We start from the raw sequence: 24,955 nt of genomic DNA, 5'->3' as shown, positions 1-24,955 counted from the left end.
CTCTTTTCCAGGACCCTGAGATCATGACCTGAGCCAAAGGCAGAGGCTTTAACCCACTGAGCCACTCAGGCACCCTGTATATATATCTGTATATATATATTTAAAAATTTTTTTCTTTTTATTATTATTATTATTTTTTTAAAGATTTTATTTATTTGACAGAGATCACAAGTAGGCAGAGAGGCAGGCAGGCAAAGAGAGAGAGAAGGAAGCAGGCTCCCTGCCAAGCAGAGAGCCCGAAGCGTGGCTCAATCCCAGGACCCTGGGACCATGACCTGAGCTGAAAGGCAGAGGCTTTAACCTACTGAGCCCACCAGGTGCTCCTTAATTTTCCATCTTATGTTTTAGATCTGTCTCTTTTAAACAGTATTTAATTGATTCATTTTTTTTTCTTTGCTCTTATTTACTGTCCTTTAACATGGATATTTAATGTGTTTACACTTGTTACGCTTACTTACGGAGTTAAATTTATTTTTACTCCTTTTTTTTTTTTTTTTTTTTTTTTTTAAAGATTTTATTTATTTATCAGAGAGAGGGGGGGGGAGAGAGCGAGCACAGGCAGACAGAATGGCAGGCAGAGGCAGAGAGAGAAGCAGGCTCCCTGCCAAGCAAGGAGCCCGATGTGGGACTCGATCCCAGGACGCTGGGATCATGACCTGAGCCGAAGGCAGCTGCTTAACCAACTGAGCCACCCAGGCGTCCCAACTCCCTTTTTTTTTTAAAGATTTTATTTTTAGGGGCGCCTGGGTGTCTCAATTGGTTAAGTGGCTGCCTGTGGCTCAGGTCATGATCCCAGGGTCCTGGGATTGAGCCCCATATGGGACTCCCTGCTCAGTGTGGAACTTGCTTCTTCCTCTCCCTGCCACTCTGCTTAGTTGGGCGTGCTCTCTCTCTCTGTCAAATAAATAAATAAAATCTTAAAAATATATATTTTTAAGTAATCTCTACACCCAACATGAGGCTCGATCTCACAGCCCTGAGATCAAGAGTTGTATGCTTCACAGAATGAGCCGGACAGGAGCCCCTTTTTCAATTTTTAAATATACCATTCTGGGTACCTGGGTGGCTCAGTGGGTTAAAGCCTCTGCCTTTGGCTCTGGTCATGATCTCAGGGTCCTGGGATCAAGTCCCGTGTTGGGCTCTCTGCTCTGCAGGGAGCCTGCTTCCTCCTCCTCTCTCTCTCTCTGCCTGCCTCTCTGCCTACTTGTGATCTCTGTCTGTCAAGTAAATAAATAAAAATACCATTCTGCTTGCTATATTTTCCTTCATTTCTTGCTTTTAGTTGGATTTACATTGCTTTATTTATTCCTACAATTTTATTTGTTTATATTGATTTGCAAGTTACATATTCTTTTGGTGATTACTTTTATAATTTTAATATGTATATTTCATTTAACAAAATCTGAAGTTAACTGTTAAATCTCTATTCTCTTTCTGAACAAAGTGTTCTAAAATATTTTATCCCTGAGGGGCGCCTGGGTGGCTCAGTGGGTTAAGCCGCTGCCTTCGGCTCAGGTCATGATCTCAGGGTCCTGGGATCGAGTCCCGCATCGGGCTCTCTGCTCAGCAGGGAGCCTGCTTCCTCCTCTCTCTCTGCCTGCCTTTCTGCCTGCTTGCGATCTCTCTCTGTCAAATAAATAAATAAAATCTTTAAAAATAAAATAAAATATTTTAGCCCTGAGATACACCCCTGGTTTTTCATGTCCTCTGTCTAGTATGTTATCAGAGCCTACTGCTTATTTTGTTGTTTTGTTTTGTTTTTTTTTAATCCTGTTTTAAATGAGGTTTTAAATATTTTAAATATTTTTAAAAATGTTTTTAAATTTAAAAATGTTTTAAATATTGTTATTGCTGCTGCTGTTCTTCTTCTTTTAGTAAAAGCTGTTATAGAATTAGTTACCTGTTTGCAACCTCTTGGCTCATCGTTATTTCTTGGATCCCACTCCCTTCTGGATTCAGCCTCTTGTGTTATGAAATGTATCTTCAATCACTTCTCTCAGTATGAGTATGAGAGTAGTCACTTCTTTCACCCTTTGTCTGAAAAATTTGTTCATTTTGCCCCTCTCTTGAATGATAACTTAGTTGAATTCTAGACAAAAGGTTATTTTCCTTCAATGCTTAGAAAATATTTTTCCATTATCCTAGGGTTGATTTTGCTACTTCAGAATAGTATATTATGCAGCAAAATTGTTTTTCTTCATGAGCATTTGGTCTTTTCTGGCTTTTTGTTTTTGTTTTGTTTTTGTTGTTGTTGTTTTCTTAATTAGGTGTTCTGTAGGTTCACTGCCATATGTTTAGGTGTTGATTTGTGTTTATTTATTTAACTCATGACTGTTCTTCTTCTGAGAACTTAAGTATTTCTTTCAGTCTGAAAATGTCTGTCATGAATTCTCATTCTTTCTATCCTCTCTTATTATTTTATTTATTATATTTATTATATTATTTATTATAATAGCTCATTTTGCCCCTTTTTGTTCTCTATCTTCATAACTTACTTCCTTTTTTTTTTTTTTTTTGCACTTTAAAGCCACTCCTGGTTTTTAATACTGTTCAATTCTTATCTAACCTCATGACTTCTGTCACCTACCTGTCCCTGCACCGTGTTCTGTATGGTTTCCTTTCATCCACTGTAGTTTACTAATTCTCTTATCAGCCATATCTACTCTACTGTTTTACTTACTAATTTCATGACTATGTTTTTTCCTTTTTTTTTTTTTTTAAGATTTTTATTTATTTATTTGACAGACAGAGATCACAAGCAGGCAGAGAGAGAGAGATGGGGAAGCAGGTTCCCTGGTGAGCAGAGAGCCCAATGCGAGGCTCGATCCCAGGACTCTGGGATCACGACCCAAGCCGAAGGCAGAGGCTTTAACCCACTGAGCCACCCAGGTGCCCTTGTGTTTTTTTCCTTTTAAAAATACCATTTGAGCCACCCAGGCGCCTCTGCCTTCAGCTCAGGTCATGATGTCAGGGTCCTGGGATCGAGTCCCGAGTCAGGCTCTCTGCTCGGCAGGGAGCCTGCCTCCTCCTCCTCCTGTCTCTCTCTGCCTGCCTCTCTGCCTACTTGTGATCTCTCTGTCAAATAAATAAAACAAAACAAAACAAAACAAAAACTTTAAAAATACCATTTAATTCTCTTTCAAATTAATTTTTATTTTCAATACTGTCCTTTTTAAAAAAAAATGGTTACTGTTCCTTCTTGGATCACTTTAATAACTTCAAATGTGTATTTCAGATTCCTTCTTAGGTTTTCACTTATTTCTCGTTCCCAGTTACCTATTCACCCTGTGTTGTCCTTGCTCACTGTCCCACCTGGTGGCTTACTTCTTCACAGGATTGGGGCTTTCTATTTTAAGCTCATCTTCCTCCGGGTTTCTTTTTGTATTTGTCTCTGGGCGTCCAAGTGCCCTGGATTGTGGATACATTCTTGCAGCACTGCTTTGCAATTTTCTTCTACAAACCAAGACTCAGTTGTTTCAGGAACTCAAATTAATTTTAATTTCTCTATTTGTAACTTTGAACCCATCCAGGTGGTATACATCTAATGCCCGCACTTGCTCTTTACATGGGCTGATGGTTTTGATGACTCATACAGAAAGCTTTGTTTATTTTCGCAGTGCCCAAGCCAGACCTCGGGCTACTTTGCCATTTCTTTTGCGGGCAGAGTTCTTCTAGTTCCCTTTTCATGAATTAGATAGCTTTTTAAGGGCACCCTCACCTTGAACAAGCCCAAATTCGTGTCTTCTGTTCCAGTGGGTGTTGATATTCCAGGCCCCTCGTCCGTGTTCCAGGCCTGATGTTCCAGGCCTGGTGTTAGCCCTCCAATTCCTGCTGTTTCAGCACTTGAGAATTTTCCTTCCCTTTTTCTTTGAATCTCAGCTATACATTTAACCTTTAAAAATGTGGGTGGGTTTTTGTTTTTGTTTTTTGCTTTATATTATCCAGTATTTCTGTGTAATTTAAGCAGGAGTGAGGTCTGCATCAACTCAGCCTACCATACAGCTGTTCATCTTTGTACTCCTCAGCCCAGAAGAGCAACTAACCAGTCCATACCAGATGCTAGATGACTGACTGAAGGAATGACTGAATGAATGAATGAGTTTTTCACCCCCAGACACAGATGGAAGCAATGTTCCAGTAAGTAGCCCCCACTGTCTGTCCAGGGGCACCGGAACATGCAGAATTTACTTGTCTTTTTCTTTTCTTTTCTTTTTTTTTAAGTTTACTTTTCTATGAGGATGTAAATAAAGAGAGTTCCCAGTAAATAAAAATGAAGAAAGAACATGACTTCTTAGGTGCTTTTTCTGTAAGTCTGGGAACAATGAGCACATTTAGCTGCCTTCCAGGACTTGATACCCAAAGGTGGAGAGAAAGTGGGTTGAGGGGCGAGTGCTTGTACCGTTTGCTGGTGGCTCCACACAGCACGCATACCTAGAGGAGAGACTGAAGAATTGCAGAGAACAGGACCCTGGGCCTGTTTAGTTCCCCTTCTCTCTACTGTTTTAAGAAAAGCAGCCTTTGATGAGATATAGCTGTGGGCTCTTGTTTTCCTTCTTATGTCAGCCACCTTTGTTAGAAGCTGGTTATTGATGCCATGCCCTGTTTTAATTCACACTTCTCTGCTAATCAATTACAGCGTTTATCCATTAATCAGGCATTCTGACAGAGTCAATAACTGCTTTTTGGGATTTTGTGAGGGGCTGCACGTTACCCAGCAAGGAATAACATTCAGGAGCTCACTTTAAAACAGTGTGACTTTCCCAGGCTGGTGGACTTCCGGAGCAATAAACATCTAGCGGGGATTTCATATGGTGGTTTTTTAATATATTTGGTTGATGGGATTTTCTCACTGACCACTTCATTAGCAGGGCTCAGCATTAGTGAAGTGTGGACAGGTGTACCTCTGTTTAAGAAAAACAGAAACATCAAAAGGTAATTATTCCCATTATGTATAAATGACTGCATTCACCAAAAAGTAACATTAAATCATTAACTTCTTTATTCATATTAAGTGTGACAATATCTTCTTGGCAGTGGGGGTTGAGAGCCAAGAAGCTTAAAGCCAGAATATTTGAAACTGCTACTAGATGAAAGCTAATCCAAAATTTAGAGCAAATATCTCTATAATTACAATGTTAGTCAAGAGGAAAATATTTTGTAAACAAAAGCGGGGTTTATATACAAATTTCCTGAAGTCTATCTTTTACATAGAGTGTTTTAACATTTGTATACATGTGTACACACATTTAAGCACCCCTCAGGCTTTCTAATTTGCTAGCACATATTCAGATGTTATTAAGTGTCATAGAAATTAAAACTTTTACTTTTAGCAAGGGTAAGAAACAGAGGTGTCAGTGTTTAAATTGGAGAGTTACGGTTTGGGTAGTTAAGTTTACCACACATAATGATGGTAACAGGTTTCAATGATCTTTTTTATGACAGATGTACCAACATTTAATTGTTTTTCATCAAGGGTGGAGAGAAAAGACACTTCTGTAGATTTTTCAATTCTCCTACGTGTCACTTAGCTGTCCTCACCATTGTCTAAGCTCCTTTCTCTCATCCTTTTTGCTGCAATGAGTTGTGTCATTCCCTCATGATCAGCACTTTTGTTGTCTTTGTTTTTTGCTGTACCTCAGAAGTCCATCTTTTCTTTCATCTCCTTCCCATTCATGCATGAGGGAACAGTTGTGCCCTGTTGTGGGGATGTTCCGCTGGGTTTCAAACAGTAGGGTTTCTTTTTATTCTCTTCTAAGTAGTACAATGGGGCTGAATGTCTGTTGCAGAATGCACACACTAATATGCCAGGTTATTTGGTTTCTAAGAAGTCAATAAAAATACTACATTTAGGCTCACCCCTTGGCTTGCTTTTTCCCTGTTTGCCTTTCATGTCTTCGGTTATAAATCTGTTTGTTTGTTTCTGATTGTAAAATATAATCTTCCATATTAAATCAAAGCGTGGAATCAACAAACAGAGGAAAATGTTCCTGGCGGTGGAGTATTTTCACACTAGCAGAATTGGCAGTCTGTACCCTCCCTCGATAAGAGCCTTGAAACAGCCGCCAGAGCTAATTAATGGCAGCTACAACTCAGGGAGGAAGAGAAAGGAGAGTGGATCCCAAGTTGGTCTTGGCAAAACTTCCCAGTGTGAGAAAGTACCACATCTCTGCATTTAGAGTGTGCAGCTTTGACTGTTTTCCCCCCGATCACCTTGCTTGATGTTGTTTTGTTGCAGGGGGGAGGGAGGTAAGTGTGATCATGAGCCTACCTAGTTATAAACACAGACCCAAAGGCCATCCCAGCAGCAAAAGGCTAAAGACATAAAAAGCTAGAGATGTCTTAAGACACTTTGTTCTCATATTCAGGAACAATCTTCAAAATCCTCCTTAATGAGGTCATAAAAGAAAAAAATGGAACAAGTGTTCCTTGTGTATCTCACTAGGGCACGCCATCAGGGTCACTTGCCACCAGTATCCTATTTAAAAAGGGATTGGGGTAGTTCAATCAAGCATTGCATTAAGAGAGAGACTTTGATTAATTCCTTCTCTTTTCTTTTGTGCCACAGATAATTTCAGTAAATTTGTGATACTTTCTGCTTAGCCATTTCTGAGGCTTAAAGTTCTTGATGCGTCATGCTGAGTATTAGCATTTATCGGGCCTACTTGGCTATGGGGAAGAGGAGTGTATGCTCCAGACAGCTCTCTAATCTTTGACAAGCAGGGCTGGTCTTTAAACATGACCATATCTGAGATCTTAGCGTAGGGAAGTTTCTGCTCTCAGGTTGGTGGAAAGAAATCTTGGTTTAAAAGAAGGAAAAAGACTCAACAGTAAGGAAGATGGTGATTTATCATGGTTAACTTTTTTAAAGGTACGGGATCTGCCTCTTAACTCAGAACCGCACAGCTTGGGTAAGTTTCAGGGATGGCTCTCAAAGGAAACAAAGCAAGAAAGGGACAAGTGAGTGCCACCACTGTGTGCTTTCACTGAGGCTGCTGTGGGGGAGTTGCAGATGGGCCCCGGGATGGTCAGGAGCAGGTAGGAGATTGGATTCTATTGTCATTTGTTTTTTTTTATTTACCAACTTTGTTTGTTGAGAGGCCATCAGAGATAGGAAGGGTCATCTTGGCACTCAGCGGCAGAAACCCAGGGTCAGATGGTAACTCTTTTGGTTGTTTTGACTAAGAAGCAAGTAAGGGTATATTTCAAGCACTTAGTTAAAAAAAAAGAAGAAAAAAAAAAAAAAAAGAAAGCTCTGTCACATAGCTATTGTATTTTATAAGCTGATTTTGAAAGGGTGTATCATGTTTACTTTATTGCAAATGCAAGGTCTGTTAGGTGTCTGTAGATTTAGGTGTCATTGAAAAGTTGGATTTGGGTTCTGATGGACCGGAACGGCTCCCAGGGGCCATTGTGGTGGTGTGTAAATCCCTTTTTGTTTGTAGTTTACTCACTGGATGCTCTGGATCAGCTTTTAGGGCTGCTGCTCTGTCCCCTTAATTCAGCCACCACACATGCGCATGAAGGCAACAGGTTAATAGTCCTGACTTGGGAAGATAGTTTTAGGTATGGATGGATAGAATCTCTTCTCTTCCAGTTGAAACATTTGTTTGTCAGTGGAAAGTGAGGTAGCTGGCTTTATTTTCATGAACTTATACATCAGATACTTTTATGTTAAGGCAACAAGTTTAAGGCAAGATTTTAGAAACAATTTACATTATGTGATGATGACTACTGTCCTGCTAAAGGTTTAATAGCCAGTCATAAGGGTTTTTTAAATTACTAGTTTATTTATTTATTTATTTATTAAGATTTCATTTATCTATTTGGCAGAGAGAGAGAGAGAGAGAGCGCGCACAAGTAAGGGGAGCAGCAGGCAGATGGAAAGGAAGAAGCAGGCTCACCGAGCAGGGAGCCCAATGTAGGGCTTGATCCCAGAACCCCAGGATCATGACCCCAGCCAAAAGCAGATGCTCAATCACGAAACCACCCAGGCACCCCTAAATTGCCAGTTTAAGAATAAGATATTATATTTCTCATGCATTCTGTTTTGGTAGTGTTTCTAGATTAAAGACCCAAAGCTAAACTTACTCATTCATTAAATACCAATTATTAAACTCCTACTTTATGCCAGGCTCATAGAATTATAACAGCATTGTTATCATTGTCAGTGTAATTGCTTTTTAACTGATATTTACAATGGTTTTTATAAATGGTGGGGACCTCTAAGTATGTTAGTTTTTGATAATCAGCTTTAACTGTGGGAGTGAGCATGTCTGTGAATAGATTACTCAAGCCTGACCATAGTTCTTGGAATGCTAATTGAAGTTGCATGATTAATAGTTTTTTTCTTTTTCTTTCTTTTTTAAAAAATATTTTAAAGTTTATTTCTTTATGTAATCTCTATACCCAGTGTGGGGCTTGAACTCACAATCCTGAGGTCAAGAGTCAGATGCTCCCCCTATTGAGCCAGCCCGGTGCCCTGATAGATTTTTTTTCATATTTGAAACTGGAGAGAGCCATGAAAGCAGAGTAATGTCATGGAAAGGATAATGAAGGCTGTCACGTACTTTTCTTTACCTGAAAGGGAAGAGCCTCCAACTCAGGGCTTGGTATGAGAATTAAATTCTCTGAATGTGGTGAAGGAGCCAGCACGCAATGCCTCTGTGATTGCCCCCCCCCCCTTCTTCCCAAGAAATAGGTATTTATAGGGCATCCAGTGTTTACATTCTGTTTCCCATCATGCATACTGAGGGCCAGAGAAGCTACCTGGTCCTACTTTCTCTGTGCCACCGAAAAGGGTGTGAAGGTGTCTGTTTGGAAACTCACCCTGTGAAAAGTTTTTTAGGTTCAGGGAATACCCACTTCATTTGCTTATATGAAACATAATTGCAGGCATTTTTAGTATTCCCTACAGTGGATATACTCCAAATGTTGCGTTTTTTACACAAAACCAGCATGGTGATTGCTGAGAAGAAAGAGGTCACAGCCTTTACTTTCTCAACAAGATCAAGCCTTCCACCACATTTCTTCCAAGGTTGTAGGTCTCAGAGGGCAGACAAGGTCTTCTCATAAAATCAGAGGACTGTGATCCTCTGGACACCTCATCTTCTGAAGCCAAGTGGACAAAAGGAATGAACACAAGCACATTTCCACCTCCCCCAAACCTCCTTATAGTCAGATCTAGGATCCAGTAAGTAGCAAAAGTAGGCCACCTAGCAAATGAACTGTTTGCTTTGAAACAGGCAAGTAAGACTTCTGGGCTTAAACATAGACCTAGTTCTCTCTCCCATAGCCAACGTATAATAAATGCTAGCTGAAGAAAATTGTCCTTTTTACCTTAGAATAGGTATCATAGGAAATGATATCTATTTGCCTTTATTTACAGAGGACATTAGGATTAATATTACAGATCTCATTATACTGCTTTTCATGTGTTTCATGATGAGAATTTATCAATCCATTTATTATAAATCAGGTCCTTCTCAGTACTTAAACATAGCAGATTTTTTGAGCTATTCAAAACAGTTGTTGCTTCTACTTTGGAATGCTGAAAACTTTCTGCATAATTATGTTCTGGAAGTTACACAGGGCCTTGCTGTTAGAGCTAGAAAAAGCATAATGGCAAGGGCCATCTCATTGTCTTCTTCTTGTGGATCAGGTTGAAGGACTGTCTTACATGTTCTCACTCATAATGAGTTGGAAAACAAGTAGCACTGAAAAGAATGATCTGTGATTTTTCTTGTCTTTTCAAACCATGAACCTTAAGATGGGAGACTGTGTTTTTGTGTGCTGTGGTATGCCTTATACATTGTTGGTGACCAGCAGATGTACTCAGCCATTTATATGAAGATAATGCATATATGATCTTAGCCAGAAGGCCCTCCACTTATAGGTCGGTTGCTAAACGCGTCTTTAGTGGTCTTTTAGATTGAACTGCTTTTTCACCATCTGCTTGAATACCAGTTATGCTTCTAAGGAAAAGTCACAGGGAGTGGTGGTTCATGGTGCTTGCTGTAAATGTGTCTCTGAGGCAGAGTTTCATCTGGTCAGTAGGATGCATGCCTTTGGATACATGGGTCTGTTTGGAGCTGAGTATCCTCAGAGTTTGATGAGCTTTGGAAATGTACATAAATGGGAGGATGGGAAAGAAAATCCAGAAGATACATTGCCACCTTTTCGCTCCCCTCCAGAGGGAACCAAAGAAAAGTGCAAATGGCCTTTGGCCCACTGGCAAGACACTCCAGAGTCATTGAACAGTTCTTTTTCTTTCTCTGTCAATTAGCAAAGTGTGATTTTCTTCTGTTTACAAAAGTTTATGAAAAAAGGAGAAAGAAGAGCACTGTATCCTGAACCACTTTCAGCTTGAGCCTGAGTGTCTTGGATGTGTGACTGTCCTGACCCCCAAATGCCACTGCACCCCCCCCCCCCCGCCAGCCTCAATCTGTGTTTTGTTGCTATTGTTAGTGTTATCGCCAGAGCAGCCCTCCAGGGCCTGGAGTCTGTTGGGCCCCATCTTTCCAGGGGATTGCCACCATAGCTATGGATCTCAAGGTGCACCAGTAGGCACTCAGGAAACTGACCTCTTTGTTGGGCAGGGAAGGTGTCACATTCCTGCTTTAATGTACTCCATCCAGTATCTGGGTTCACTTCTTGAAATTTGACCAACGTGTGTGGTAGAACTGGTGTGCACCCCGCCTGCAAGTGCATTGACAGGGCTGCAGGCAAATGGGCCCTATGGGGGCAGCCCCAGCAGCCGAGTCTGGGCGGAGAGCCATTGGCTACATCACTGGTCTGTCTTTTGTGTGGATTGGGGATTGTCACTTGAAGTACTTGCCCTTCACTCTTTCCTCAGGACAGGCCATACTAGGTTGATGAGGAGGTGCAAAGCGGTTCTCTACCCATGTGGAGATCAGGTGGGACTAGGGAACAGGGCAGCCTCTGAGCAGTGGCTTATAGGGGGACTGCCCACATGTGGGTCCCAGAGCCCAGGGAGCAGCTGCTGATGAGATGATTTTGTAGGGAAGCAAGGGTGCAGAGGCCGTAGCCTGGAACATCAGTGGGGAAGACCATGGAAACCATGACTAGGAGGGAGGCAGCTCAGCACCAGCCTGAGAGGTGAGCCCCCAGGAGCCCCAGAGTGAGCTTCTCGGAGGGGTTCAGGGAGGAGGGTCATGGCTTTGTTGTACTTTGTTAATGTAGGCCAGGTATTGGCAGCTTGCCCTGTATAAAGAAAAATAAATGAGGATGAAAGAGTTAAGTGGATTAGTATTGTCAAAATAGGGTTAGCAAAGCCTACGTTGAAAGTTGACTTTTATTAAAAAAAAAAATTAAAGTTGACTTTAATTTATAATTTCTTAAATATAATTTCTGCCTAGCAGCAGAAGCATGACTGCCTGGCTTGCTTTAAGAAAATTGGAAGAATGCTTCAGAGCATTGAAATAAGACTTAGTGCTGATAGCACCGAAAGAACAGAAACATTTGCTGTTGATTAGGCTGTGCTAGATGATGGAGTAGGCCCTACGAGGTTTCAGAAGTGAGAAGACAGTGGCGGTGGGGTAGAGGAGTGCTCGCAGGAGAGAGCCAATGCTCACATCTAATGCACAGTGTGGGGCAGTGTGGGCAGTGGCAGGTGACGGAGGGGCATGGGAGAAGGGAACTGAGCAGTCTCCTGAGGGGAAAAAAGGTCGGGGCTGGCAATTCTAGCTTCTTTGTTTTCTAGCTAGGAAGTACACTGAGTAACAAACTCAGCAACAACATGGGTTCGCATTGCTTTAGCTTTTCAGGAACCAGTACTTGTGTTTTTTAGTGAGAACTGTCCCTTGCTTGCTCCTCTGTTGGATGCTGCTGGGATGACATATTTTGAAGCACAAGAAGTGTGGGTGCACTTGCACAAGTAGTACCAAAGACTTTGGATTTCAGCAGCATAGTCTGCTGGGGCTTCATTTTTGTTGAGGGCGTGTAGTTGTTTCTTTTCTTTCTTTCTTTTTTCTTTTTTTCTGTATGCAACATGTAAAGACTCCTGCATCTTCCAGACCACATTGTTTTAAGGATTTTAGCATTATGGGGCAGCATTGTAAAGGTGTTACCTTCTTTTTTCGCTTTTCAGAGAGGAATCGGTTTCCTGTGTATTTTAAGCTATATCCTCAGGAGGATTATGGTAATGAGTCACTGTTTTGTAATTTTGCTATTTTAAGTGAGTTTTAAATAAAACCTCTGGCTGGTTCATGATCACTGGGAGCATATCCATAATGTGCTCCATTAGGTGCTACAAATATCCTAAAAGCTTAAAAATAGAGTTAAATATGAAAATATAGTGCTGTAATAAAAGAGATTTTCATTACCTTCACCCTTGCTGTCAACAGGACAACTTTATATTTCACCCAAAGAGATTTAAAAATACATCAGCTTCTTTAGAAATCTCTTGACTATAGGGCACCTGGTTGGTCAGTGGAGTTGTGGGACTCATGATCTCGGGGTTGTGGGTTCGAGCCCCATGTTGGGTGTAGAGATTACTTAAAAATATAATCTTTTTTAAAAAAGGGAAGAAAAGATGGGGCCCCTGGGTGGCTCAGTGGGTTAAAGCCTCTGCCTTCAGCTCAGGTCATGATCCCAAGGTCCTAGGATCAAGCCCCACATCAGGCTCTCTGCTCAGTAGGGAGCCTGCTTCCCCTTCCTGTCTCTCTGCCTGCCTCTCTGCCTACTTGTGATCTCTGTCAAATTAAATAAAATCTTTTTTTTTTTTTTTTAAAGATTTTATTTATTTATTTGACAGGCAGAGATTACAAGTAGGCAGAGAGGCAGGCAGAGAGAGAGAGAGAGAGGAGGAAGCAGGATCCCCACTGAGCAGAGAGCCCGACGTGGGGCTCCATCCCAGGACCCTGGGATCATGACCTGAGCCGAAGGCAGAGGCTTTAACCCACTGAGCCACCCAGGCGCCCCAAATTAAATAAAATCTTTTAAAAAAATAAAAATTTAAAAAATTTAAAAAGGAAAAAAAATTTCCTGACTATCATGGTTTTCTATTTGAATGATTAACGTATGCACATTAGCTAGTAGGTAAATAGTATAATTCTATTTGCTCTTCCAATTCTCTAAAGATAATTATTATCACTACCATTACAATTAAGGAAGGGAAATTCATATAAAGCTAATTTAAGATATTTGTTTTTTGCACTCCGTTATTCACTTGTATATTTAATTAGCATCTATTGTATGCCTGCCATAGTGCCAGGGGTCAGCAAAAAGGGCGCTTCCTAAAATCACAAGTCCCCAGAATCATGGCTTTTAAAATCAGTTCTTTATCTCTATTTTCCCCACTCAAATATTACCTTCTGTTCTGCCTTATCATTGTGATCAGAGCTTTGGATTAATTTTTAAGATTTTTTAATTCCCAGTAATGTATAATACTGGAATAGTCAGAGAAGAGAAATCTTTAAGAAATTTTAATTACTGGGGAGCTGACTAGCAGAGAAACGATCAGACTTGTCCCTAGAGAGCTGGAGGGCTGCTCAGGCTGAACCGAACCCCTGTTGTGATTGAAACTCTTTCCACTTTATTGTCCAAATTACTGCCTTAACTTCCTCCCTCTCCTCATTTGCCTATTCCCCCTTGCTTTTTATCTTCTGTATTACCAGTGTACAACATAGTGGTGTTTAACTGCTTCCTGAAAGCATTAGCAGTCATCAGGAGCACCAGTTTGTTAGAGATGTAGATGAATGGGTGTCAGCCCATCAAATACGAGTTGGACTAATTTGGAAAATATGGTTCCTTCCCGCAAAAGAAACTGCTCCCGTTCCTTTGGACATTTCTATTAAAACAGCTATGTGCATTTCCCCGTTCGTTATGAACAATTGTGAACAGAATCCCTGTGTCTTGCTTGATGCTAGAACTGGATGGAATTTAATTCACAATGGCAAGGAAGCTTTACCTAGAATGTCTGTCCACATGAAAGGGAGGGAAAGGCCTTACAAGTTCCCTCTCCCTTTCCGTTTTTGGCGAGCTTTCGACTTTTCTTCCTTGTGATTATTATTGAGTGGAATGTAACCCCAAATCTTTCACCAGATGTTGCCTCACCATCTTAAAGGGAAGAAGAAAGTTATAATGGATGTTTTGAATGTGCTCAACTTTTGTTTTGTTCAGAGCCAAACTGAATGAGGCAAAGAAGTTAAAATCTTTTCTTGTTCCATCTGAGTAAGCATGAAAACCTACAATCCTTAATCTTTTAAAAGAAAAATAACCCTCCTCTGTTTGTGGGATTTCTGATTCATTTCTTCCCTGCTCCCCTGCTCTGCATTTTTGTAGTCAAATTCTGTCTGGACTTTTGTGAGCCAATAACCTCCGTCCTCACCCCACACCCTCTCCTCCCTCACCCCTACTCTATGATCACACAAAGAGCAGGGAGCCCACAAAAGACTGAGTTTCTGGGTTTTGTATTTAAAAGGAGGGTGAAATGCTGGATAGACTTAGGAACACAAAACTGATCTGTTAAAACTTCACCAAAAAGAAATTTATTGGCCTCAGGATAGGGGGAAATAAGGAAAGTGAGAAAAATTGAGATTTTTTTTTTTAAATGCCACAAATAGAAGTGAATATAATGTACTTTTTTGTGATTAACACTAAATTGATTTTTCTTTAGTGTAGCACAAAGTAGTTGGTGTGGCAGCAACATCAAACCTCCCAAGTTAACAAGTGATGGAAAAAAATTAGAGTCCCATGGGAGGGTAGTGGGAAACTTTCTATTTGTTGATGTCTCTGAATAATAACCAGGGCTGGTACATGGCCTGTGGTTCAACAATGAGGACCTAAGTCTTAAGCATTTTGCTCTGTTGCCATGATTGTGGTGATTGTGACTTGGATCCTATGTCTGTGAACTCTGGGTCTCTAGGGTGTATAAGTTTGTCTAAGGCTGAACCCTTAAAAAAATATGCTAAACCAAGGGTCCACAGGCCAGATTCTGCTTACCACTTATTTTTATACAGCCCTTGAACTAAGAATGATTTTTCCAGATACATGTTTTGATGATAGGGAATATTACCTTTAACTCTAAGTAAGTAAAATGCTACCCCCGCCCCCACCAAAAAAAGAATGCCATTCTTCTCTTGGTTAGAACTGCAGTACCAAAAGTTGTACTCAATTTTATTTTCAGTTTCATCAATAAAAGAATGTGTGGAAATCTGTGTTCTCTCTAGTTGTACAAGTCCCTGTGTAATTTCACAGCATTTGTCTCTCTGCTCACTATCTGAAACAGTTACTATCCGGCCTTTCAGACAGCATTTGCTGAGCCCTGTTTTAGACTGCCCTACAGTATATAGGCAATTTTGAAGGGTGGGGGGGCAGTCTTGCTATCATTCCTTGTTTGAATCTGTTTTGATTTTCTTTTTTAATAATGACGCTCTTCTGATCACTGTGGATGTAAGTTAATATGCTTTGGCTTGTGCAGTGCCCTGAGACAACTGGTGTCAGTTGTGAATGCGGCACAATATTGTCAGCAGCTGCCTGTTTGAAAATTTAAAGTTAATGAATAAAATAAATTTAAAGTTATTGAATAAAGTTAGGAATTTTATACATGTTTCCCTATATAAAACAGGTTGGCAATAATAATATCTATTTCATACAATAGTTGAAAGGATTAAGAGAGAAATGTAAATAAAGAACTCAATAGATGTTAAAAAGAACAAAGTCTACCATTGAGAACTGAGGTTAATTTGCCTTAGTATGAGTACTTATATCTTGTATTTTAACATTTTGAATCTGTAGAGATAACACTGTCCCTTTACAGTTGGAGGTGCCTAAATAATGTTGCTCCTAAGGTTCAGGTAACACAAAATGCAACCTGGTTTATCTCTTTTCAACCCAATTCTGTTGGAATTACTTTTTAAAAATAGAATTATTACTTAGGTCCTGTATATATTTTTTTGAGATTTTATTTATTTATTTGACAGAGAGAACAAGCAGAGGGAGCTGCAGAGAGAGAGAGAGAAGCAGGTTCCCACTGACTAGGGAGCCCAATGTGGGGCTTGATCCTAGGACCTTGGGATCATGACCTGAGCCAAAGGCAGATATTTAACCAACTGAGCCACCCAGGGTCCCCAAGTCCTGTATATTTCTAAGATAATTTTAAAGCATAAATAAATCTTATCAGAAAGCAAAAAGGGGAGCCTTTCTGGTTCAGAAAATTTTAGGATATTGGGTTGACACTCTTTTGCTCACCATCTGTGACAGACTACAGGATCAGAAAAAGGACGCTGTTTTGGCGTTTGACATAGCTAGTGTTTATTTACATTGGAGAATCCCCCCACATGCATGAAAGCAACATATGAGTTTGAGGTGGGCATGGCAATTGCAAAGAGAGAAAATCACTGAGGGTGAGTGGTACCTGGGTGGCTCAGGTATGTTCTCAGGGTCATGGGATCGAGCCCCAGATCAGGGTCTATACTCAGTACAGTCTGCTTGTCTCTGTCTCTTCCTCTCAGTCCCTCCCCTCCCTCGCATATGTGCTCTCTCTCTCTCTCTCTCTCTCTACAAAATAAATAAATAAATAATCTTAAAAAAAAAAAAAAGAATAAGATTATATTTTTAAAAAATCACTGGTGGTAATTGAGATGAAGTCAGTGAGTTCACATGTGCTCTTTCATTCTCTTGCACCCACAATGCACTTTTCGCCTCTGGAGTTCGTCTACCCCCTTCCAAGGTTGTCACTGCCTCTGAGAAACTTCTTTGAGTGCCCCTTCTCACTCCTGGGCTTCTGGCCTCTGTTCTAGAAACCCCCGTCTTGAGTCTGTCTCCCTAGCTAGAATTCAGCTTCTCAGACAGCTGATTCTCTCCTCATTGATATCTGCAGGGCTTGGCTTAGGTGTCCAATATCTATTTGTGGAATCAATGAAAGAAAAATTTATCTAACATTAAGATAAACTGAATGGTAAAACTCTTGATTTTCCTCTCTTTTTAGATGAGATTAATGTACATAAATAATCATGAAACATTATTTTAGAGTTAATTAAAAATTCACAGATAAGCCCAAATTGGCATCTAGCTTGTCCAGCTATTAAGTTCTGAAGACCCAAGATCCTCTTAGCATGGCTGTAGGGTTCTAGTCCCCTTGGTAGGTGTGTTTCCAGATGTGACAGAGTGCCTCTTACTGTCTGTGTGTGGGTGGGTGGGCGCGAATGTGTGAGAACAGCACACCTGTAAAGAATCCTAGGCAGCGGGGTGTCTGGATGGCTCAGTGGGTTAAAGCCTCTGCCTTTGGCTCAGGTCATGATCCCAGGGTCCTGGGATGGAGCCCCACATCGGGATCTGTGCTCAGTGGGGAGCCTGCTTCCTGCCTACTTGTGATCTCTGTCAAATAAATACATAAAAAAAAAAAAAAAAAAGAATCCTAGGCAGCACTCTGCTCCATACCCCCAAGTCTAACTCATAGAGGTCAGAGAAGAGAAAGGGAAAGTTCCTTCTCTTTAATAAAAGTAGCTGTTATTGATTGAACTTCCTGTGTGGGGGATATTTTATCAGGTGTTACCTGCATTTACTGATTTCTCACAGCAATCCTGTTGTAATATCCAGCTCACAATATGAACCTGAGATTTAGAGAGGCCAAGTAACATGCTTGGATCCCAGCGCCCAAGCCCTTCCTTAACTGCTCTGATTTCTTACCACTCACCTCCTTTCCAAGAAAATGGAAGAACAGTTCAGAGATGGCAGGTCCGGGGACTCATGACCCTCTCTTTCTCCTCAAAGCACAGGCTGAAGGAGTCAAGTGGGCAAGTGTGTTAGTCATCACTGTCCTTCCTCCTCAAGCTCAAGAAAAGCTGAACTCTGAGCATTAGGAGTTATGTCCTGTTATTGTCCCCTTGTTCTCTCATAACTCAGAGGAGAGCCATCACACACCCCCTGGACGTGGGTCGGCTGCAAGTTGCAGGTAAAAATGAGGCAAACAGCACACAAGTACAATCTCGAACTTGTAGGAAGGGCTAGTTCCCGTGGACTTGAATTCTTCTCTTTTTGATGGTTTGTGTGAATTACATGTGAATTAAATCCATTGAGTACCACGTGCTAAAGTTCCAGGCAAGGAGAAATGAGCTGTGTGGTAATTGAGAATGAAACTAAGGAAGAAAATTTTATTGTTAATCAAGGGCTTAATTGCCTCTGGGACATTTTAAATAAATGCCATGCCGTACTTAAGCGATATTCTGTAAGCGAGATGCAAAAATTCTTTAATTAAACCGTCGTGGGTATTCCCTGATTGAAATATCTGTCTTTATCTTCATAGTTAAGCCTTCATGATTCATGTAACAACTCAATCAGGAATTGAGTAAATTAAGGGCTCCTTGAAAGAACAGATCAATTGGATAAAATTGATTGAAATTATTTCTGGGACAGTCTTCATTGTACTTATTTGTATTGACCAGAGCACATGTTTGGTGTATTTGCTATTTAGTGGTCTTGTAGAGGAAGCTGTTTTCAGCCTGCAGGAGACAGATTGTGGCTCTTGCATAGTACAGCACAGACAGTTCTTAGAATTCATCTGAGAAATGGAACAAATGTAAGGGTTTCTTGGCCAGAGAGAAACCCAGTGATAACGACCATCAATTAACCAGTAAGGAAGTTGGTAAGTGAGTCGGTCAGCAAATGTGAGTGTGGCTACATACACGGCCTTGTGCTGGATGCTGATAAACTCACATCAGCATCCACAAGCCAGAGGGCTGAGTTCTTACCGCTGATTGAACAGACTCAGATTCAGAAACAGACTAAGGAGATTTGCAGGCTCTCTCATTGTACATGGGAAAAACAAAAAATGAAAATTAGGTATTCAAACGTTTTGACTTCCTAGATTGTTCCCTTTGAGTGGCAGAAGCAGTTGAACGGAGCTTAGGTAGAGTCTTGTGAAAAGAAGGGAGTGCGGGCCAGCACCTGGGTCGGGGGTAGGGCAGGAGCCACCAGCACATCTGTCATTGTCCCACTTTGTGTTCTCTTCTAGTTGGACACTCAGCTGCAACTCTCATTGTGTCATTAGTAGAAGTCTTTGTGAGAATTCAGAAAGTACAGGAGAGTGTCCATCAGTGGCATTTAAAAAATTTTGTAATGGTTTGTTTTGCCAAGCTAACCCTGATTTCATTTAATTCTTAGAAAGAAAAAAATTACTATCTGAAGTTTAAACATAAAATAGTTCTATTTATTTATTTATTAGTGCAACCCTGGGTAGAGGCAGAGGGACAGGGAGAGAGAATCTCAAGCAGACACTGTGTTGGAGCACGGTGCCCAGTGCGTGGCTTGATCTCACAACCTTCAAGTCATGACCTGAGCCAAAATCAGGAGTCGGACGCTCAATGGATTGAGCCACCCAGGTGCCCCTGATCACTTCTATTTTTAAAATTTTATTTATGTTGAGTAATGAGCAGATAACCTAAATAAGTAATCAAATAATGGTATTTTGTAGAATGGGTTCATACTGAAATTGCTACCTTCTTTTTTTTAGAGTTCTTGATATAAAACAACTGAGCCTTTTAAAGTGGTTTCATTTTCCAGTAAACACACTTACAGACATACTTTATGAATGGAGTACTTGAAAAAAGGAAATCAGAGAAGGAAGGAAAAATATTGGAAGTCATATTTCCATAAAGGCTCCATGATGTTCGACACGTGTTGGCCAATTCAGGCCAGGCCAAAAAAGACAGGTTAGATTTATCTTGCTGTCCTGGGACCACACTGGCCAGTGTGTCCCTTGAAAAGCCTCTCTTCCTTGTGGGCACACAGAAAGCGTATGTGGTGTTCACCGGCTACAGAAGGGTCCTATGATGGTTTAGATGTGAAATCACAACTTTTGGGCAGTGTCTGGAAAGTTAACATTGTAACGTCAACTGGAAGTATAGAAATGACGACTCAAAAGATTAAATCTGTTTTAAAGATCATGCTCTGAGAACTGTATTTGGACAGGAACTAGCGTATCTGCACATAGTCTGTGAAGAAAGGAAAATGAGCCACACACCCCAGAGCAAAACTAGCTGCTTTCTCCAATAGCTATAAATACACCTTGTTCTTCAACCTATTCCCAAATGACTCAGTCTTATTTTAAGAAATGATTGTGAGCCCAGGACAACAAAATGAGATCTTAGCTTTCCCTCCCATCAACATTTTTTGATTCTTTCTTATCCTATATATTTGTGAAATCCCTTTTTCTGACTCCCGTCTATCTGGCTTTGGGAGCTCAGTCATATATCCACAACTCACGTGGATACTGAGGGGTTCTCGTGACATATTTGCCCTTGCTCTTTGCAGAGCGATGGTGCCTCTGAGTGTGTTCTCAGGAAGTGCCCGCTCACTCCCTGGTTGGGTTCAGAGGGTCTCTAGTTGCCTCAGGAAAATTGCCGTCTGAGCATGATGTTACAGGACTCTGGTGTTTGCTGTTTTGGGGGCTGCGTGGGTTCTGTTAGATCACTTCCCTTCACCGTCTTGTACACCCTAAATGCGGGCTTGTCTTACTTCATATGCTTCCAGAGAAGGTATCATGAACAACTTGATGCCCATATTACGACTTAACAAGCTGGAAAGTCAGCGTGTATGGATTCTTCATCTCTCAAACTGAGATTTTTGATTCAGAGACAGGTTGCCTGTGGACACTTCCCAGAGGCTTTGGCTGCTTGACACACAGATTGTAATCACAGTAATTAGCACTGAATTTTCAAGTCCTGCTCTCCAGCTTGACCCGGCAGCATTTAGTCAGCACGCACACAGCTGGATCAATGGCAGGAACCGAAGGACCCAGTTGTGCGCCTCATCCCTGGGGAGCTCCAGGGGAGCATCGGGAACAAGGGAGCTGTGCTGAGACCTGGGACTCAAGAAGAAAAAATATATATAATATTGATAAAACACCTGTCAGTGAGAATCGTGTTAAAGATCGTTATAAGGGACAGATCGCAGTACAGACTTTTGCCTAAATTCATTATTGGTGAATTCGTTTTTCTCTCTTTTGCTTAGTTCAGTGTTGGGTGTTCCTAAAATGTCCCTTGTTAACAAAGTTTCTGTTTTTTCTAAGAGAAAGTACCTGCCTATCTTAATCCAAAAGCTAGTGAAAAAAAAACTGTAGGCCATGAAATAGGTACTTTGGTGGATCAAAAATAAAGTCTTTATTTAGCACCCTGTGTTCAGTTGCTCAACTTGAGCAGCACAGTTGTGGCAAAGAAGCACCTATGCCTGGGGCACCTGGGTGGCTCAGTGGGTTAAACCACTGCCTTTCGCTCAGGTCATGATCTCAGGGTCCTGGAATCGAGTCCCACATCGGGCTCTCTGCTCGGCGGGGAGCCTGCTTCCCTTCCTCTCTCTCTGCCTGCCTCTCTGTCTACTTGTGATCTCTCTCTGTCAAATAAATAAATAAAATCTTAAAAAAGAAGAAGAAGAAGCACCTATGCCTGATTCTGAAATAGATTATCTGAGAAGTTTGGTGGTGGAGGTGCAGAGACAGGACTTCCAGTTTAAGCTGCAGGGCACTTCTGTCATCCATTAGCTCTTCTCGGGCCCATGGGGAGTGCATTACCTAGAAGGTAAGGGTGGTTAGAATATGGCAGTTGGTGGGGATTTCAGACCCTGGATTCCTACCCACTAAGGATTAATGATTTTGAATGGTCACTCGAAGACTGAGCATTGAATAATAATCAATAGGTTTAAACTTACAGAAAATACCTTTTTTTAAGATTTTATTTTTAAGTAATCTCTACACCCAATGTGGGGCTCGAACTCATGACCCCGAGATCAAGAGTCACATGTTCCTCCAGCTGAGCCAGCCAGGTGCCCCACTCAGAGAAAATATTTAACTCCCAACACAAAACGATTTGAGTGGGTATAGTAGGTCTAACACTATGATCATTATAATTGGGAAAGCAGGTAGGCAGATTTTTTTAAATGACAGAGTTTTTAAAGTTTGGTTCTTTTAGAGATAGAAACACAATTGGTTCGTTCTGCCATTTTGCAAATCAGTGCTTCTTATATATGCTAAAGCTTTGAGGAAATACTTTTGCATTTTTCACTTGTAAAATTTTGCATTCAAGTTGCTAGAATATTTGTGTGGAAAATGAGGGCAATTTGGTGTTTAAATGAACTGTTGAATATCTCATTCGATAATCATTTTGTGATTTGAAAGTTAAATCATCTAACCCTCACATGCACACACATAGTAGTTTTTAGGCCACAATTACATTTACCACTAACTTGTACCATAGAAAGTATTTATAGATGCTGCCGTGAAATGCCCTGTTCTAGTGATTGCATCTGCTCCCATAATGTACTTTATCCTGAGAGTAACCTGGAGTTTTTTCTGAAAAGTTCCTTAATATCCAATAGCTCATTCAGGCATGCACTTAAGCATTTTTTCCCAGAAATTCTTTCGTAAATCAACAGGAAGCCTTCTTTCCCGGTTTTATTATAAAGGGGGAAGTGATGGTAAAACTTAAACACACATTGTTATTTTAACATCTAGTCTTACATCTGTTGAGGAGTTGTGTTTTTACTTAAAAATATTTTAGCCAAGAATCAAAACCAGAGAATTATGCCTGTTCCCAGCCTTCTTTCGACGATGGCTCTTTGTTAGAGGCACACAGCAGAAAACACTCTTGTTGGCTTAAAAAGCCAAATAAGAAGCCTAAAATCTTCAGCACTTAATTCTTCTTAACGATTTAAGTAAATTGTGGTAGAACTGTGTCAGACTTTTAAAAAGTACTTCTCACATCTTGCCTTTATAAGGAACTGTGGAATTAATGACACCATAAATTTATTTCAAATTTTCTTAGTAAGTTTGAATTTTCAGATAGCCTCTACCTGTCCAATTATAGATCCTACAAAGCTGTTCCATTTGATGTTGAAGAGACCCAGCCAATATTGGTGCAAAAAGTTGGATTTTTTTTTCGTTAAGTGCAAAAGTTGGATTGGGTCAGGGACTGTTGAATTCAGAAAACATCAGTTGTTTTCTTTTTTCTCCTTCCTGCCCTTCTTTGTTTATTTCATTTTGTAGCTGGGGATTGTTGGGGCTTTTTCACCTCAGACTTTGCTCTTTCTCTTCTTTTCTTTTGCTTTACAATTCACACTAGGACAGGGTGGTAGGCTTTTTTGTTCTTGTTTTGGGGTTTTGTTTTTGTCGGATTTGGGGGGGAGTTTTTTTGTTTTGTGTTGTTTTTTATTGTTTTTATTTTGTTGGTTTTGGGAGGTTTTGCGGGGGTTTGCTTTTTGGTTTTTTATTTTGTTTTGTTTTCGTTTTTGTTTTTTGGCATATTCTTCCCTTTCCTCCAGATACTGTTGCTGACCAAATTTAAAACTACAGTGTTTAGGATCCCTGCAGGGCCTTTTTAAGTATTTGGACCCGTCGAGGGCCCCAAGCAATAACTACCTGAATTGCTTTTAATTACACAATATAGCTGCATCATTTTACTAAGGATTCTTTTTGATTGATGCTGCAAGGCAGTTGTAACCGCGGATGATGGGATTAAGTGCCTCTTGAAGTGACTTTAGCTTCTTGTGGGAACAAAGGGAGAGAGGAGAACACTTAGTCCCTTTTTGCCTGAACTGCCTTTTTCTTCGCTTTCGTATAAAGAAATACAATTAACAAACATTATCCCCAGAGGTAAATTGAAATGTACATGCAGACAAGAACTGCTCTTGACTGCAATTAGACATATATGATCCGGGGTATTCTGACCATTCATTAGTGTTAATTGTTTGAGAAACAAGCCTAGAACAAATGATTAAAATGTAGACGCCATAACTGGGATTATTAGCATGTGTGATAAAATGTGTGCTCTGCAGCTGTACTAATAAAACGCTTTAGAAAGTGGCTTTGATTAGACAAATGCTTGGTGTAGCTCTGTGGTGAGCTCTTGGTGTTTGCTCAAGACCTGGTGGTGTTTATAACAAACAACTTATATCTTTCTTTCTTAATTAGTGGGAATTACTATGCAAATGTTGGTATTGCGTAATTTAATATCCTATCGCTTTCCCTGCCTTTGGATTGTTATTGCAGTCTACTGGTCTTGCTGGGAATGAGAAAAACTGAACTCTAAGGTTGTGTGCTTCTTTAAAATGCTGGATGCCATGGAAAACTACTGCAAAGTTTGCTCTCTTATCTGGCTTTTGAACCAAAATAGAGCCTCTTGTATTTAGAACTTATATTACAGGCACAGGCACAGAGATCTGGCAAGGGTAAACTAATCAAACATCAACTAACTGGGAGCTAGTTGGCCCATATGGGCAGTCAGCCTTCTGCTAGGTCCTCCAGCATAACCCAAGCTAAGTGAGCCAAACCTAGGGAAAGGCAGAAATGACCAGCAGAGTTAGAACCAATTCTAAGACATGAATGGCCATTGAACTCCCCATGGAAATGAAGCCAGAAGCTTGGAGTTACCAAAGAAATGTGAGTTCAGCTAGAAGTAGTCAGGAAGAACTTTGGGAGGCCCAAGTGAGAGTAGAAAGAAGATATGATATGGAAGATGGGATCAGGGTACCCAAGAGTTGGGAAATGCGCCAGTCAGTCAGAAGCTGAAATCTGAGGCTGATCTTTCTTAGAATGGATGTTTTATATCTCCTGACTTGTAGCTTACTGTTACCCTGTACTTTGCTTGTATTTCTGGAAACTAGAGACAGAGGAAGAATCACAGAGATTGACCATTTAGTGCCATAAAAACCTTCAACAGCTTTCAATCTCAGGTGGTCTGTCCTTGTCACCCAATGGTCTTCTGAGCCACCTACCTCATAGCATATCATTAGCACATTCCAAAGGAAGACAAATATCAGTTATAGTCTAGATCGAATGTAAAATTAAATTAGCTTTAAAATTAGTTAATGCATTCCAAAGACAAAAACAAAAAAATTGTGGTTATCTTGATCTCTAAATAACCTATTTCATCTCTTGTCATTATCCCAGAAAACTGAATCAAGTCATAAGTAAACCAAAACATAGATTATCATGGCCATACAGCTT

General features: G+C 40.6%; 1 protein-coding gene across 3 annotated transcripts in view; it reads left to right on the top strand.

Moving 5' to 3' along the window:
* The window catches only part of CLYBL (citramalyl-CoA lyase), a 263,424-nt gene that overhangs the window by 106,667 nt on the left and 131,802 nt on the right, over positions 1–24,955 (top strand). Inside the window, exon 2 of one of the 3 annotated variants that reach the window (XM_059144804.1) lies at positions 4,026–4,137. The exons of the other annotated variants lie outside the window; for them this stretch is intronic. Within the exon in view, the coding sequence (XP_059000787.1) occupies positions 4,121–4,137 (17 nt within the window). The 5' untranslated portion in view covers positions 4,026–4,120. The remainder of the gene's footprint in view (positions 1–4,025; positions 4,138–24,955) is intronic. 3 annotated transcript variants of the gene reach the window in all.

This window comes from Mustela lutreola, chromosome 13 (assembly GCF_030435805.1).
Source record: "Mustela lutreola isolate mMusLut2 chromosome 13, mMusLut2.pri, whole genome shotgun sequence".
In the NCBI taxonomy this organism is placed as follows: Eukaryota; Metazoa; Chordata; class Mammalia; order Carnivora; family Mustelidae; genus Mustela; species Mustela lutreola.
The sequence above is the reverse complement of the archived record's forward strand: the minus strand, read 5'-3'. Positions and strand labels throughout refer to the sequence as shown.